This window comes from Schistocerca nitens, chromosome 4, assembly GCF_023898315.1.
Source record: "Schistocerca nitens isolate TAMUIC-IGC-003100 chromosome 4, iqSchNite1.1, whole genome shotgun sequence".
NCBI classification, from domain to species: domain Eukaryota; kingdom Metazoa; phylum Arthropoda; class Insecta; order Orthoptera; family Acrididae; genus Schistocerca; species Schistocerca nitens.
This window is the reverse complement of record NC_064617.1, coordinates 170427325-170442881: the sequence shown is the minus strand read 5'-3', so window position 1 is coordinate 170442881 and position 15557 is coordinate 170427325. Positions and strand designations below refer to the sequence as shown.

At 42.1% G+C, this 15557-nt stretch overlaps 1 protein-coding gene and 1 pseudogene across 1 annotated transcript in view; both read right to left on the bottom strand.

The window, feature by feature from the left end:
• The window catches only part of LOC126251713 (integrin beta-PS-like), a 178151-nt gene that overhangs the window by 86711 nt on the left and 75883 nt on the right, over positions 1 to 15557 (bottom strand). The window contains exons 4-6 of the mRNA XM_049952307.1: positions 12508 to 12733; positions 11971 to 12067; positions 11718 to 11888 (exon numbers count right to left, since the gene is read on the bottom strand). Of these exons, the coding sequence (XP_049808264.1) occupies positions 11718 to 11888; positions 11971 to 12067; positions 12508 to 12733 (494 nt within the window). The remainder of the gene's footprint in view (positions 1 to 11717; positions 11889 to 11970; positions 12068 to 12507; positions 12734 to 15557) is intronic.
• Positions 6038 to 6154, bottom strand: LOC126253814 (5S ribosomal RNA; annotated as a pseudogene).

Here is a 15557-nt window from a genome sequence, read left to right as displayed (position 1 = left end):
ACACAACTTCTTCCTGTTTTCTCAATTGATCCGTGTTCAGTTTTTCAAGGCCTATCCACTGTGCCAACTTATAACTAAATCTGAGGGGGGTGCGATGGGGAGTTTCCCTTGTAAGAGGCAACTTTGGAAGAAGTACAGTGAGTTTAGCAAATATGTTTTGGCAACATGTATTGTTTTCTCTGTAACATATGGCTGTAGAAATAAGAGCAAAGATGAAGTTCTAGGCTGAGATATCAAAGGTAGGTACTCTACACATGCAGAAGATTGTAATAAGGTGGTGTCACTTCACTGATACTGTGTAACACAGTACTTGAAAGAGTCATCCAAAAATGAAGCGGAATGTGAATGATGGTGACATGAAGGGATGAATCCATATCATTTGCAGATGGTTTCACACCTGTCATACAGTTGGAGCTTAAGTGGTCAAGGCAAAGAGCACCTAAAACGAAAGCAAAACTGGCCTGTAAATTAATACTAAGAAGATGAAAATGATGGCATTATACATGGGAGTTCCCAGAGCAGTACATAGCAACCTCTGGTTTCTTAATTGTGTAGAGTGGAGACCAAAACGTTTCAGAGCACCTACCATTTAAAACTGATGTACCTTCACTCTTGACACATGCCCTTTCAGAGATCGTGCATCCATACAGTTCACAGGCTCATGTATAGTGGCCACTTGAGTTGGCCCCCTGGTGTGCTCTGGTGAGCTGCCAAGGAAACAATATTATTTAAGTGACTGCAAATGAGTACTGAGCCTATTCTGTACCCTATGTTACTGTTGCCCAGCCAATGTGTTGCTATGCACAACCTGTATCTTACTTGTTCTATAAAGTACTATGTTCCATAAATTGTGTTTGTTCTTGCTGTAGAAAACTTGATGACGAATAAGGGTTATGTTTTCTCTGCATGTTAGTGTCAGTACTAGGTCTTCTGACAAACATCTCGGAGGAAGAAATACTCCAACATATCATTGCCCAGAAGCAAGCTTGGTGGAACAACAGCAGGCTCTCACCACCGCTCTCAGTCAGGTGGCCTCTGCATGTTCGCAGAAGGTTACTCTCCTGTCAATACAACCGTCACCCTTTCCAGCACACTGGACTCGCATTCGGGAGGACGACGGTTCAATCCCGCGTCCGGCCATCCTGATTTAGGTTTTCCGTGATTTCCCTAAATCGCTTCAGGCAAATGCCGGGATGGTTCCTTTGAAAGGGCACGGCCGATTTCCTTCCCCATCCTTCCCTCACCCGAGCTTGCGCTCCGTCTCTAATGACCTCGTTGTCGACGGGACGTTAAACACTAATATCCTCCTCCTCCTCCTCCTTTCCAGCATATGATGAATCAGCTGATAGTTGGCACTCCTACAAGACACATTTTCAGGTTCCTCGCATGGACCATGCAAACCTGTGTAGGGCTTTCTTTCTTTCCTGGATTTCGCCACGTGTTTTATCAGTTGTTGTGCCAACTTGCATCTTTGCAAGACGCAGCCAGCTTATCATTTGATGAAATGTGCAAGCCTCTCTCAACCTATTACTGTTACAGAACAGATGTCATTGCGATGCATGTAGAATTTTACTGTTTTCAGAAATGCCTAAACTAATCTTGCAAAGCCTGGGCTGCAGAATTTCAAGGGTTGAGAAGTTGTAAATTTGTCATAGTATCCATCACGAATCCTACGCTGATCATATGGTATGTGATGTTATTATTCATCTAGCACCAGATAGGGAAGTCCATGAAAAAGCACTGCAACAAGTGTTGAAAGAAAGCCCACACTGAATTGGTGTGTAACTCCTCTTCAAACATGGTGGGTGCAGAAGTATTGATGGACATAAACTGTATCTCTACAATGACTATCTCCCTGAACAAATTGTTTATTAACAATTTGTATTTAATAAACCACTAAAAATGCAAGTGGACACAGGAGTTGCAGTGACTTTAGTAAACACATAAATATATATGGACTTGGGTTTCCCTCCCCTCACATAGGTTTCACAGAAGTCAGTTAGCTACACTCCTGTCTCTTATAAATCTGTTGTTCGCCGTCTTACCCTCCTTGTAGTGGATCATTCCCATACTACAGACCTGTTCTTGTTGGATCCATTTAACACTTTTGGTTTCTCCATTGAAGAGGTAAATTTAGTGTCAGATCAATTCCATATCAGCAACTGGAGGCCCTCTGGTCTAAGTTTTGATCTCTGTTTTCCACTTATTTAGGTTGTGCTACCAGATTTCAGGCCCATATTACCATGAAAGAGTCCATTCGCTGTCATTTTTGTCAGATGGGCAGGTGACTGTAACATTGTGCAACTCTGTTGAGGCCAAATCCATTCATTTGACATCACTCAGTGTCATTCAGCCTATTTCTTCCAGTTGTGGGGCTACACCACTGGTCATTGTTGAGAAGCTGATAGGTAAGCTTCGTCTCTGTGGTGTCTTTAGTGTCACACGATTGATGCACAGTCTGGGATAGATACATATCCTTTGCCCTGCTGGGATGAGTCACTTGCAAAATTATCATGCAGCCACTTCTTTTCCAAGGTTGATTTGTTGGAAGTGTACCTCCAGGACCCCTTGAATGAGACCACTAGGTGCCTTGTCATTTTCAATACACCTTTTGCTTTGCAACAAACTTTTGGCGTCAGTTGTGCACCTCCAATTTTTATGCATTTGTTTAGAACAGCTGACAGCCTCTGTGCCTGGCTGCTTCAGTTCACTAGAATATATTGTTTTGCATTCTTCCACTGAAGGTCACCTTAGTAATCTCCAATCATTGTTTTCTGTTTTGCAGTCTGCAGGTCTCAAGTGCAATCTTGCCAAATCTCAACTTTTTCAGACATCAATTGAGTACCTTGGTTTTGAGGTTTCTTGCACAGGGGTCAAGCCATTGGGTCACCATGTTGACGCAATTGCGGCTTTGCTGTGGCTGACCTCCATTAAAGAACTGCTGGCATTTCTAGGTAAAGTTGTGTACTACCATAAGTTTTTGTGCATAAAAATGTGCCTTTTTTTGGTCCCCAGCCAGTGACTGAGCATTTGCTTTGCTTAAATTTGCACCCTGTTGAGCCACTTTTCAGCTGGATCAGCATTTCATGTTGGTTGCAGATGCCGCTCAACATGGCTTTGATGCAGTGTTGGTGCACAAATGTGCGGACGGGTCTGAACAACCCATTGCTTGTGTTTCTAAGACTTTTAATCCCTCTTAGCAGTGGTATTCTCAGATTGACAAGGAGGCTTTAGTGATTGTGTTTGCCCTCAATAAATTTCACATCTTTGTGTATGGTTCTAAGTTCCATTTACTCATGGATCATAAGCCATTGGTTGTCTTTGTAGCCCTTTGGCTTCCATGCCAGGCAAGGGAGCACATTGTTTGCAGAGGTTGCTCTCCTCCTCTCCTTACCAGCTGACAGCACAGCAGCCCAATGCCAATGCCTTACCTTGCCTTCTGATTTGGTCAGATCCAACATTCGATCAGGATGAGCTGCTTTGTTTCTATTTAGATACTGAGAACCACAATGATGTCAATGGTTTTCCCATCAATAATGCCAAACAGTATCAGCTGTCACCACGGATCCTGCACTTAGTCAGGTCATCTCTTTCGTGCAGCATGGTTGGCCAAAAAATTCCCAGACAATGCCTCATATCCCTTGTGTAATTACTTCTCCCATCAGCAACGCCTTTCTGTGTTTGACAGGGTTCTTTCATCAGTTACGGAGGACACTGCTCCCCGGGTTCTGATTCCCACTTCCTTATACTGTAACGTACTGCAGCTTCTACTACAGGTCAGTCATTGGGGGGCCCTCACACTGAAGCTTCCCCCTGCTGGTTGTGTATTGGCCAGTCTTCCAGGGGTCATTATGCAGATTATCACCACTTGCACTCACTGTGTTCAGCATCAGGTGGCCCTGCGGGCATCTTTTCCACCCTGGCCAATGTTATAGTGCCCATGGGAGCATCTACATATTGATTTTGGTAGGTCTTCCAAAATCAGTATTGGCTCACTATAATGGACACCTACTCCAAGTTTTCCTATGTGGCATGTTGCCTGTCCACATCCACGGTGGCCACTATTTTTTCCCTGTCCAAGGTTTTTGCGTATACCATGGTTATTGATAATGGCTCACTGTTTATTTCTCAAGAATATACTTCTTTTTGTCAGGCTAGTGCTGTCAGCTGTATCAATGAGCAGAGTGGCGCAGTGGTTAGCACACTGGACTTGCACTCAGGAAGACGATGGTTCAAACCCACTTCCGGCCATCCTGGTTTAGGTTTTCCATGATTTCCCTAAATCATTTCAGGCAAATACCAGGATGGTTCCTTTGAAAGGGCACGACTGACTTCCTTCCCTAATCTGAGCTTGTGCTCCATCTCTAATGACCTCATCGTCGATTGGACATTAAACACTAATCTCCTCCTCCTGTTAGCCATGTCACAGCTCCCCTGTTTCATCCTTAGTTAATGGTGAGGCTGAACGCATGGTTTGGACATTTAAAACTCAAATGTGGAAGTATGTGCAGGTCTCCTGAAGCTGCTTTACACCATTTTTTGAGTTTGTACCATTTCACTCTGGTGGGGACAAGAGACTGGCAGAGCTGCTACATGGATGCCACCCACAGATCCTCCTTCACTTGCTGCATCTGACACTTGGTCCACCGGTGTCGCTGGCTCCATAACGGTTCTGGCTGAGTGTGCCTGTCTGGGCTCGTGGTTTTGGCTGCCAGCCAAACAGGGTTCCTGCCATCATTGAGCGCGACTGGGCTGGTGCCTGTGTGTCGTCCACGCTCTTGATGGGCAGATGTTGCAACACTTTGACCAGCTGTGGCCATGCATGAAGGGCCCATCATCTCCCCTGCTGCTGCTGATGCCTGTTCCTGTGTTGCAGATGGTCCAGTTCAAGCTGCAGCAGGAGTCACTGCCTGGAAGATCACTGTCTGGGGTTCCTGTCTTCAGCCCCACTTTTTGACTGCCATTGCCAGTGCAGCACTCGCTGCACTTGATGCCACAGTCACCTTCGCTGCCTGTGTTGCTAGGTTTTGTGCGGCTGTCGTTTCTGATGTACCCATTGACCTTGATGAGGATGTCACTAAAGAGATGCTGGCCCAAATCGTGTTCTACTGCCTCTCATGAGAGGGGAGATGATGTACCAAACAGCCCCTACCCACCGGTGCCTGCCTGCTACATGCTGCAGTAGTCACTGTCACTGGGAAATGAAATGAATGTCAGCTCCATCATTGGTATTTTCCATGACTCGTAATCTCAGGGCCTTGTGAGATCAGTGCTTTTTTCCATGGTATGAGTGGTTTTTCAGTACCAGTGCTTTTTTTTCTGTACCATGTATTTTTCAGTGCCTGTCTGTATGTGGTTTCCCTACCCCCTAGAAGGGAGGAGAGATGTACCTTCACTCATGACGTGCACTATTTCAGAGATTGTGTCCATACAGTTCACAGGCCAGCTTATAGAAGTCACCTGTGTCAACTCCCCTGGCATCCTCTGCTGGGCTGCCCAGGAAACAGTATTATTTAAGCAATTGCAAATGAGTGCTCAGCCTCTTCTGTGCCCTGTATTAGTGTTGTCTAGTCAGTATGTTCACTGCTATGTAAAATTGTGTCCTGTGTGTTGCTCTATAAAGTACTATGTTCCATAAATTGTGTTCTTGCTATAGAAAAAGCTGATGATGAGGCAATTGATTACTGACACATCCAGAACATACTTCAGTATGAAACAGACTATGAACTTACACTGTATCTCCAATAAACCTAAAATAAAGCCATGTAAATAATGATTGCTCTAGTGCTACTTTAAGGACTGAAGGCCATGACTACTATAAAGGAAGAAGATAAAGCACTCCGTCTTCAGGCCACAAGTGGCCCATCGGGACCATCCGACCGCCGTGGCAGCCTCAGATGAGGATGCGGATAGGAGGGGCGTGTGGTCAGCACACCGCTCTCCCAGTCGTTATGATGGTTTTCTTTGACCGGAGCCGCTACTATTCGGTCGAGTAGCTCCTCAATTGGCATCACGAGGCTGAGTGCACCCTGAAAAATGGCAACAGCGCACAGCGGCTGGATGGTCACCCATCCAAGTGCCGGCCACGCCCAACAGTGCTTAACTTCGGTGATCTCACGGGAACCGGTGTATCCACTGCGGCAAGGCCGTTGCCAAAGGAAGAAGATAAGAAACTATTATTTGTTACTGGAACATTTTGAGGCATATCATTGGCCCAGTGCCAGATATGGGTATCTGGTGGAGAAAGAAGACTCAAGAACTGTGCAAATGACTGACAATGTAATGTTGTCCACCAGATGCAGGCAGGGCAACTTTGTCAGACAAGACTGGCACTGAAACTTTCTGGCAGACTGGAACTCAAACCCAGGACGTTTGCCTTCCACAGACAATTGTTCTATCAACTGATCTACACAATCAGAACTCGTGGCCCATCCTCACAGCTTTACTTCCATCTCCTACCTTCTATCTTCTGAACTTCACAGAAGTTCTCCTGTGAAACTTGTGGGGCTAGCATTGTTGAAAGAAAGGATATTGGGGAGATATGGCTTAACCACAGCCTGTGGGATTGTTTCCAGGACGAATTTTCACTCTGCAGCAAAATGTGCTCTTATATTAACAGGCCTGGAAGCTTAAAATTGTATGCGAGACTGTGACTTGAGCCTGGCACCCTTACCTTTTGTGGGCCAGTACTCTATTAACTGAGCTACCCAAGCACAAGTCATAAGCTGTTCTTACAGCACTTCATCCTCCAGTACCTTGTCTCCTACCTTCCAAACTTCACAGACGTTCTGTGAAACTTGTGGGACTAGCACTGCTGGAAGACAGGAGACTGTGGAGACAAGACTTAGCCACAATCTGGGGAACTGTTTCCAGAAAGAATTTTCATTCTGCAGCAGAAAGCACACTGATGTGAAACTTCCTGGTAGATTAAAACTGTATGTTGGACTGCGACTTGAATCTGAGAACTTTGCCTTTCACGGGCAAGTGGTCTACCAACTAAGCTATCTTAAGCACGGCTCACAACCCGTTCTGACAGCTTTACTTCTGCCAGTACCACATTTCCCGCATTCCAGGCTTCACAGACGTTCTCCTGCAAAACATGCAGGATTATCACTCCTGAAAGAAAGGATATTCCTCAGACTTGGCTTAGCCAGAGCCTGTGAGACTGTTTCCAGAATGAATAGTCACCCTGCAGCAGAGTGTGCACTGACATAAAACTTTTGACAGATTAAAACTGTGTGCCACACAGGGACTCAAACCTGAGACCTTTGCCTTTCACGGGCAAGTTCTCTACAAACAAAGCTCCCTGAGCATGACTCATGACCATCCTCACAGCTCTGTGAGAGAAAAAGGTCCCAGGTTCAAGTCCTGGCTTGGTGCACAGTTTTAATCTGCCAGGAAGTTTCATATCAGCGCACTCTCTGCTGCAGAGTGAAAATTCATTCTCAATGATATGTCTCTCTCAAGCCTGAAAACTTTTGAGTAGAATCTGTGATGGCCAGTGGATCTAATGGAACATGCCAATTTGACAGACTCCAGAAGCAGTGGTTGGATGATGTCATGTATGAACTATGACAGTTGAGAGTTGAAGATAACTGTGTAAAAAAAGTTAAGTAATGTTGGTACTAGAGGTAGATTCTGAGAGTGTCACTTGACATTCAACGTCCACAAATGCTGAGACATGAGTAAGTAATCATGCAGTTTAAGTCAACGTTTATACAATGAAATCTCAATGAACCTTCCCATGATTATAAGGTACTCTGAAGCCCGTAAGTTAAAGAACCTACAAAATGTATGCAAAATGTTGAACATGCTAATAAAGTGTGTACTAAAAGATGCCCTGGCACCAGTATGACATGTTTAAAAGTGATACTGGTGCAAAGAAAGAAAATCAGATCATGTGACATCATTCACACCCTAACATACTTCACCTAAGATGTGAACTCTGTCACCATCACATCAGTCCCTCTCTGAATGCCAGCAGATTTTTGTATCCTGTTCCACAGGCACTTCAGATCAAAAAATGGACAGAATCACACTGCAGGCTAAACTGAGTCATTTGCAAGCAGGAAGTTATCACACTGCTAGTGGGTTCACTCACAATGGTCAAGATACTACTTTCGTTGAGCAGTGAGTATTGTGTGAAGAAAATGCATCTGGTGAGTGTGTTTGCTGTGACATCCTCCTTCACTATGATATGACTGCTGTGTGTCACATAAACCTAGTAGATAGTCTGGATAAATAAATTCTGCAACTGTGCTCACAAAGATTATCTCAGGCAGGTTAAACAGACACATCCTGGTGTGCTAAGCATATAAATTGTTCCTGTCTTCCCTTTTTACTATTCAGTCTGTAACACATCACTAAGGCACAGTCGTTCTTCATTAATCTTCCTGTGTCCCTCAGTAGAAACAGTATGCAGCCATACACATCAAGGGAACCACAAGGTAAGGCCATTCTTCAGCTTGATGTCACATAATTTTGGTCAGATGCCACAGAAGACGTACATAACAGACCATATTATGGTTCTGCCATACATAATTCATAGTCCTGTCTATCTGCCATAATTATGGTCTGACATCACAAAGGGCGCACATAACAGGGACTATATCCTGCTTCCACCTGACATCGGGCAAATAGTTTGCAAATGAACATTCATTTTCAAACTGCAGATTTAACCCTCGCTGTACCAAGCCATTTTCAGTAATGTTTATTACCAAGGGGGATGGCGGGGGGTACTTTGTGCCCACCATAAAAGAAAAATTTTAAAATAAATAAAGTTTATTAATTGTTCTTGAATTATATTAATAACATACTTTTGAAAGATCTATTGATGCATAATCAGGATCCAGAACCTGAATATTTCTTTTAAAACTGTTTTCAAAAATGCATTTTATATCTTTCACTTACTTCAGCACTTAAGTTTACTAAGTCTAATTATCTTGAGAAAAAGTTGTAGTGAAAGTCATCATAGTACTACTGAAGTACACTTTACTACAATTAAAACTATTACAAAAACTTGAGGTAACATACAAATAGCTTAGGTACATAACATAGTTTTGTGAGAAGAATTATTCACCACTTTCTTCAGAATCTACCTCAGACTTGGAACATTACAACAGTTTTTTTGCTGTGTTTACCACATGTGTATCTCTTACAATTGTTGCAGATTGTTGTTGTTTTGTTCACTTTGTTGTACTTTTCTGCTTTTGAACGGCTTTCGCTAACACATAAATGACATCTACCTTTACCTCCATGAGCTTCCTTTGCACTGAATTTCTGCCTGATTTTCCATCCAAGAATACCCTCTGCACTTGAAACTACAGGCTTTATCAGTCCTGCAATATTTGTAGCCCTTTCTTCAATGTATGGTATCATGAGCTGTAGCCCCAAATTTTGAAGAAAAAGTTGTCACTTATTAAGTTTTTTCTTATTCCAGTCCAAGAAGTTCAACAAAAATAGTGTATAACTATTCACCACTGCTATGTCCACAAGAGTATAGAAAGCAGACAGCGGCTACTTTCTTGTAGCCCTTTTAGTTGAATATTTCATCACCATTTGATCTATCATGTGAATCCCACCTTTAGTCTCATTATAATATAAATTTATAACTGTTTACTTCTTAGTAGGTGAACCAGCTGCAGCATCCTAATGTTGAGATGATAGAAAAAGAAGATTTATTTTGGGTTTTTCACAGCATATATAAGAAACAATTGTGATTGGAATATTTCCAGTACTAGTTTCAGTGAAAGCAAATTTACTAGAATATAATTCTCATCTTGAGATGTCTTTCAGTTCTTGAGGTATATGTTTCCTATTAGCTTGTAATATTCCCACAAGAGTTAGCTTGTGATTCCTCCATATATCTTCAGCCAAATCAATTGAAGTGTAATATCTGTCTGTGGTGACATGTTGCCCTGAATTATGTGTAGGATCCACCAGGCGTTTGACCACAGCTGTAGTGGAATTTGATTGTTGTGTATCATCATTTCTTTTTCCAGAATAAGGCTCCATGCTGATAACATATCTAGTTTTAGCGTTTGTGAGCATGCATATAAGTGCACCTTATATACCAGATTAATATTTTGACAGTAATTCATTCGTTTTGTCAAAAACTTCTCATATGGCAGCAAACTTATCATATTTCCTGCAACTGCTTTGCAACTCTCTGTCATCGCATCTTACTATTTCAGTAAGCTGCTGGTATCTGGCTTGGCTCACAGTATAAACAAACCTTCCTGAGGTGTAGGACCATAAATCTTTAACAGATGACTTACTGCCACTTTCCTTCCCCATAATAATAAGTAGCTCTATATATACCATGGGTTCAAGTCTGTCTGTCTTAGGTATTTACTGCCTCAATAGCTCTTCATTGGTATGCTTTATTATGATGTTGAAAATTTCTGGAGACAATAACTTTTGAAATGATTCTCTTATTGTTCCTACTTTACCTTCGTCTCTTATGCCTTCTCTTTCTGTCACTATGTTTTTTGCTACTCATCTTCTAATGTGAGGAGGTTTGGAGCTATAAATTTTTCCAGTACTCATAATATACTTGTCACTAACCTCACAAACTGCATCATCAGTTTCAGGTGCCCAGAGTTCATCTTCAGTGTCTGTAGGTGCTCTATCACTGTTCACATCCTCGTGCACAACACATTCCTCTTCAGGTTCATTCACTAATTCATCAGTTTCATCAAATCCAATTTGAGAATCTGCAGAGTCTTCCAAAATCTGTGATATTTCTCAGTCAGTAAGGGACTGTCGATAGATTTTCAATCCCGGTTGTTTCTAACACTGGACTAAGTGTCAGTAAACAGGAAACAATAAAAAACCAAAGGAAAATGAATCATTGTTGAGACCAATGTTGCTGTCAACCCAGAGAAATATAATGTCCATGTGTTCTAAAGTCACATAATGCTATTATTTGTGGAGTAAGAAGGCCATTGTGGGAAGTCACATCAACTGACAAGGAGGAAAGACATTTTGACCACCTCCCTTAAACTCAAATTTTCTGATTAAGCTTAAACAAAAAATGTAAAACCATCATAGAATCTGGAAGAAGACTTCATCAATGACAATAAATATTTTTTAGAAAATTTTAAAAAGTAAAGTACCTGAATAGATTGCAATATTTTCAAAAGGTGAATGTAAAGTCCCCCTCGCCTTGTTATTGCGAGGGTTGAGTGTGCGCACAGCTCCACTCTGTCAGTGTCTCGCAGTGTCACAGTACCTGCTAAGTCCTGCAGTGTGCGTGTATCAGAAGATAGTGCCAGACACTTCTACTTTCACTGCCAGCAGAGCAAGACTGGATATTTTACTAGTTTAATTAGTCATTATTCGCTGGTTTCAGGAATAAACCAGTTTCATAGTTATTGAATTTTAACAACCTTGTGAGGGACCGTCAACATCATCATATTTAAGTAAAGTTATTTTAATAAATTATTGTTAACTGTCACTTATCTATGCTGCCAACACTATTTTGTCACAGTTCCAATTTGCTCTTTGACAGAGCTGATTAGTTGCTATGTGCTTAGAAAGCTAGTTCAATAAGAGCCACTATTTTCTGTGGTAGGTGGTCTCTTCCTGCCACCTGTATGTTGAATATAAAACTTATTTGGTTAGCACAACAGATCTTGAAGAACCTTTGTTTTATGGTCATTAGTACAAATTACTGCTCGAGAACAACTTTCACAAAATGAAAACATGTTTCAGACCTTGCCATCACCAGCTATGTGGAATCCATTGTCTGTGGCTACCAACACCACCTTGCGAGAGTTTTTGCGCCAGTTGATGCGTTCTGTGCATGTGACAGCCTGGAGGACTGCATCCAAAGTTCCTTCTGGAGCATCAAAGTTCCCAGACATGTTCACTTTTCGAACTGTTTCCTGTAAAATGTATTTAACAATGGGTAAAGATGCAGATCTATTTACACACTGTACAGAAAGTAAAATGTTTAGAACAACTTACAGTGAACAACGTGATATTTTTTTGTAGGCTCAAGTGGTTTCTGAATTCATAAGCTGGATCACAAGGGACACTTCGATTTCTGCATGGATGTTTTATCCTTAAAAGTAATGAAAAATAACACACTTAGCAGTGCATGCAAAGCTAATGGGAATTCTGAATGTTATGAAGAACATATTGAAGATTTAAATTTCTGTTCTTTATTCTTAAGAGTAAAATGAAATAAAATACAAATCTCTCATTGCTAGCACCTCTACTGTTCAGGAATTTTGGTACTCTCTGGCAGAGAGAACGCTAAATGCTTCCAAGATTACCTGGCTGGAACAGTTGCAATCCAATTTCAGTAAATACTTGTGAGACTGCAGGTCAGTTTCACTTGAGATTTCCTCAGCCTCTCTATATCACTTTTCTGTTACAATTCTATGATTTCTCCATCAACCACTTGTTTTTAAATCTTGTGATGTAGCCAAGCCACAATCATTGCCATTTAGATACCAGTCTATTCACCAAGCTTCTCAGACATGACTTCTATATTCTTACCAGTCCTCGTGCGTCCTGATGTATGGTGCTGTGGGTTTATCCACAAAGGCGCCAAATCCAATTCTGTAATCTGATGTAATGTTGTTCATAAATTCTTCTAGTGATTGCTGAAGGCTGGATAATTTATCTTTATCATCAGTCATTGAGCCAGACAGATCCATCAGTACATAGAGATCTAGTGGCAAATTCTGCACTTCGTAGGTAAAATTTATATAATGCTTCTGATCTGCAATGTAAAAGATAAAAATGAAGCAAGAAGTGTTGTAGATGTTGTTCATTAGATGTACTGTATAAAGAGCAAAAGTTAATTTCTGTACTTCTCACTGTTAGAAAGCAGGGTTTGATAATGCTAGCACTTGAGGATTTAACATAAACTTGAACCAATTACAAATGTACAAGTGATTTCATTCAGTATGAGCAGTGGTAGGGTGTGTGGTCATGAAGGATGAGCAGGTGATTGATATCAATAACCATAGCCCAGTTAATTGCTCATGACTTTATTCTTCTTACCATGATATACACACATCACCCCAGTTCCCAGAAGTCCTGATGATAGATGTTGACTGTGGATATTGTATCACAGACACAGTCCATTTGACTGTTCAGAGATGTCATTAAACCCACCCAAAGATGTAAACAACCATGCATGAGCTGTGCCTATTACATGGAGGGGGTCCAACAGCCAATCAGTTCCAGTCATTCCACCAGGAAGGAGGTACACGGCTCGTGTTGTCTGTAGTTCAACCATGCCTAGATGGTCAATACCACGGTTCAATCATATCCAGTTTGTTACTTTGTGACAGGAAGGGCTCTCAACAAGGGAAGTGTCCAGGCATCTCGTAGTGAACCAAAGTGTTATTGTTCGGACATGGAGGAGATACAGAGAGACAGGAACTGTCGATGACATGCCTCGCTCAGGCCGCCCAAGGGCTACTAGTGCAGTGGATGACCACTACCTATGGATTACGGCTCAGAGGAACCCTGACAGCAATGCCACCATGTTGAATAATACTTTTCGTGCAGCCACAGGACGTCGTGTTACTACTGAAACTGTGCGCAATAGGCTGCATGATGTGCAACTTCACTCTCGATGCCCATGGTGAGGTCCACCTTTGCAACCACCTCACCATGCAGGCAGTACACATGGGCCCAACAACTTGCTGAATGCACCCCTCAGGATTGACATCACGTTCTCTTCACTGATGAATGTCGAATATGCCTTCAAACAGACAATTGTCGGAGATGTGTTTGGAGGCAACCCAGTTAGGCTGAACGCCTTAGACACACTGTCCAGTGAGTGCAGCAAGGTGGAGGTTTCCTGCTCCTTTTGGTGTGGCATTATGTGGGGCAGATGTACACCACTGGTGGTCATGGAAGGTGACGTAATGGCTGTACGATATGTGGATACCATCCTTCAACCAATAGTGCAACCATATTGGCAGTGTGTTGGCAAGGCATTCATCTTCATGGACAACAATTCATGCCCCCATCGTGCACAACTTGTGAATGACTTCCTTTATGATAACAACATAGCTTGACTAGAGTGGCCAGCATGTACTCTGGACATGAACTCTATCAAACATGTCTGGGATAGATTGAATAGGGCTGTTTATGGATGACATGACCCACCAACCACTATGAGGGATCTACACCAAATCGCCGTTGAGGAGTGGGACGATCTGGACCAACAGTGCCTTGATGAACTTGTGGATAGTATGCCACAAGTATGCATCAATGCAAGAGGATGTACTACTGTGTATTAGAGGTACCGGTGTGTACAGCAATCTGGACCAGCACCTCTGAAGGTCTCACTGTATGGTGGTATAACATGCAATATGTGGTTTTCATGAGCAGTAAAAAGGGCGGAAATGATGTTTATGTTGATCTCTATTCCAGTTTTCTGTACAGATTCCAGAATCTTGGAACCGAGATGATGAAAAAATTTTTTGATGTGCGTATAATGACAAAGATATTCCTTCAGTACCTCACCTTATGCTTCTACAATCATATCAATCAGTTTTCCCTCACATTTCTTTCTCCTTTTGGCTGGCTGGCACATAAACAGGTAAAACCAGTTCTCAAATCAGTTGGTGTTAAACATAAGATACTATTCTGAAAATCCACAAAATTTTTGCTACTTATGTTTTTTGTTGCAATGGTTGGCATACAGCATTACTATATGAAAATAGCTGTGCTGAAATTCTAGGTTGGGCACACTGACATGATTACCAAACCTTTTGTGAAGTATACTGTATAATTAGAGGAATAGATTTCTGTCCATGACCAAAGCCTCCCTTGCAATTACAAAAGCACATGCAAAAAATGGTGACACATTAGTGTATCTCTGTTTCTATTCACACAATAAGGGTTTCTTCCACATGGAAGAGAGAGAGAGAGAGAGAGAGAGAGAGAGAGAGAGAGAGAGAGAGAGAGGTTAAGAGTAGGTCTCAGTCTCCGCAGGGCATTTCCAGATTTTGTATTTGTCTGATCCCCTATTTTCCTTAAGTATGACTTCTGCATCTTGTAGCATCTGAAGGATAGTATCTCATACCTAACAAGTTTCTCGTGGGAGACCTACACATGTTCTACAGGATTCAGATCTCCTGAATTCACAAGCCAATTCATTCATGTAATGCCTTCCTGCTGAGTCTCAACAATGTGCAAAATTTGAAAATGAAGCCAGCGCCCATTGCATAGTAGATAAACCAGTATTTCAGCACAATGTCCACAGCTCGTGGTCTAGCAGCTAGCATTGCTACCTCTGGAACACAGGGTCTCGGGTTTGATTCCCGGCCAAGTTGGGGCTTTTCTCTGCCTGGGGACTGGGTGTTTGTGTTGTCCTCATCATTTCATCATAATCATCATTTGTGACAGTGGCTAGATTGTAATGTGTAAACATGGGACTGTTTAAAAATTGGGACTTTGTACAGGCAGTGATAACCGTGCAGTTGAGTGCCCCACAAACCAAACATCATCATAATTTCAGCACAATACCATTCCCCCAAAAACTGAATAAACCATGCACATGTTCATTTATGTTCTTGGATTGG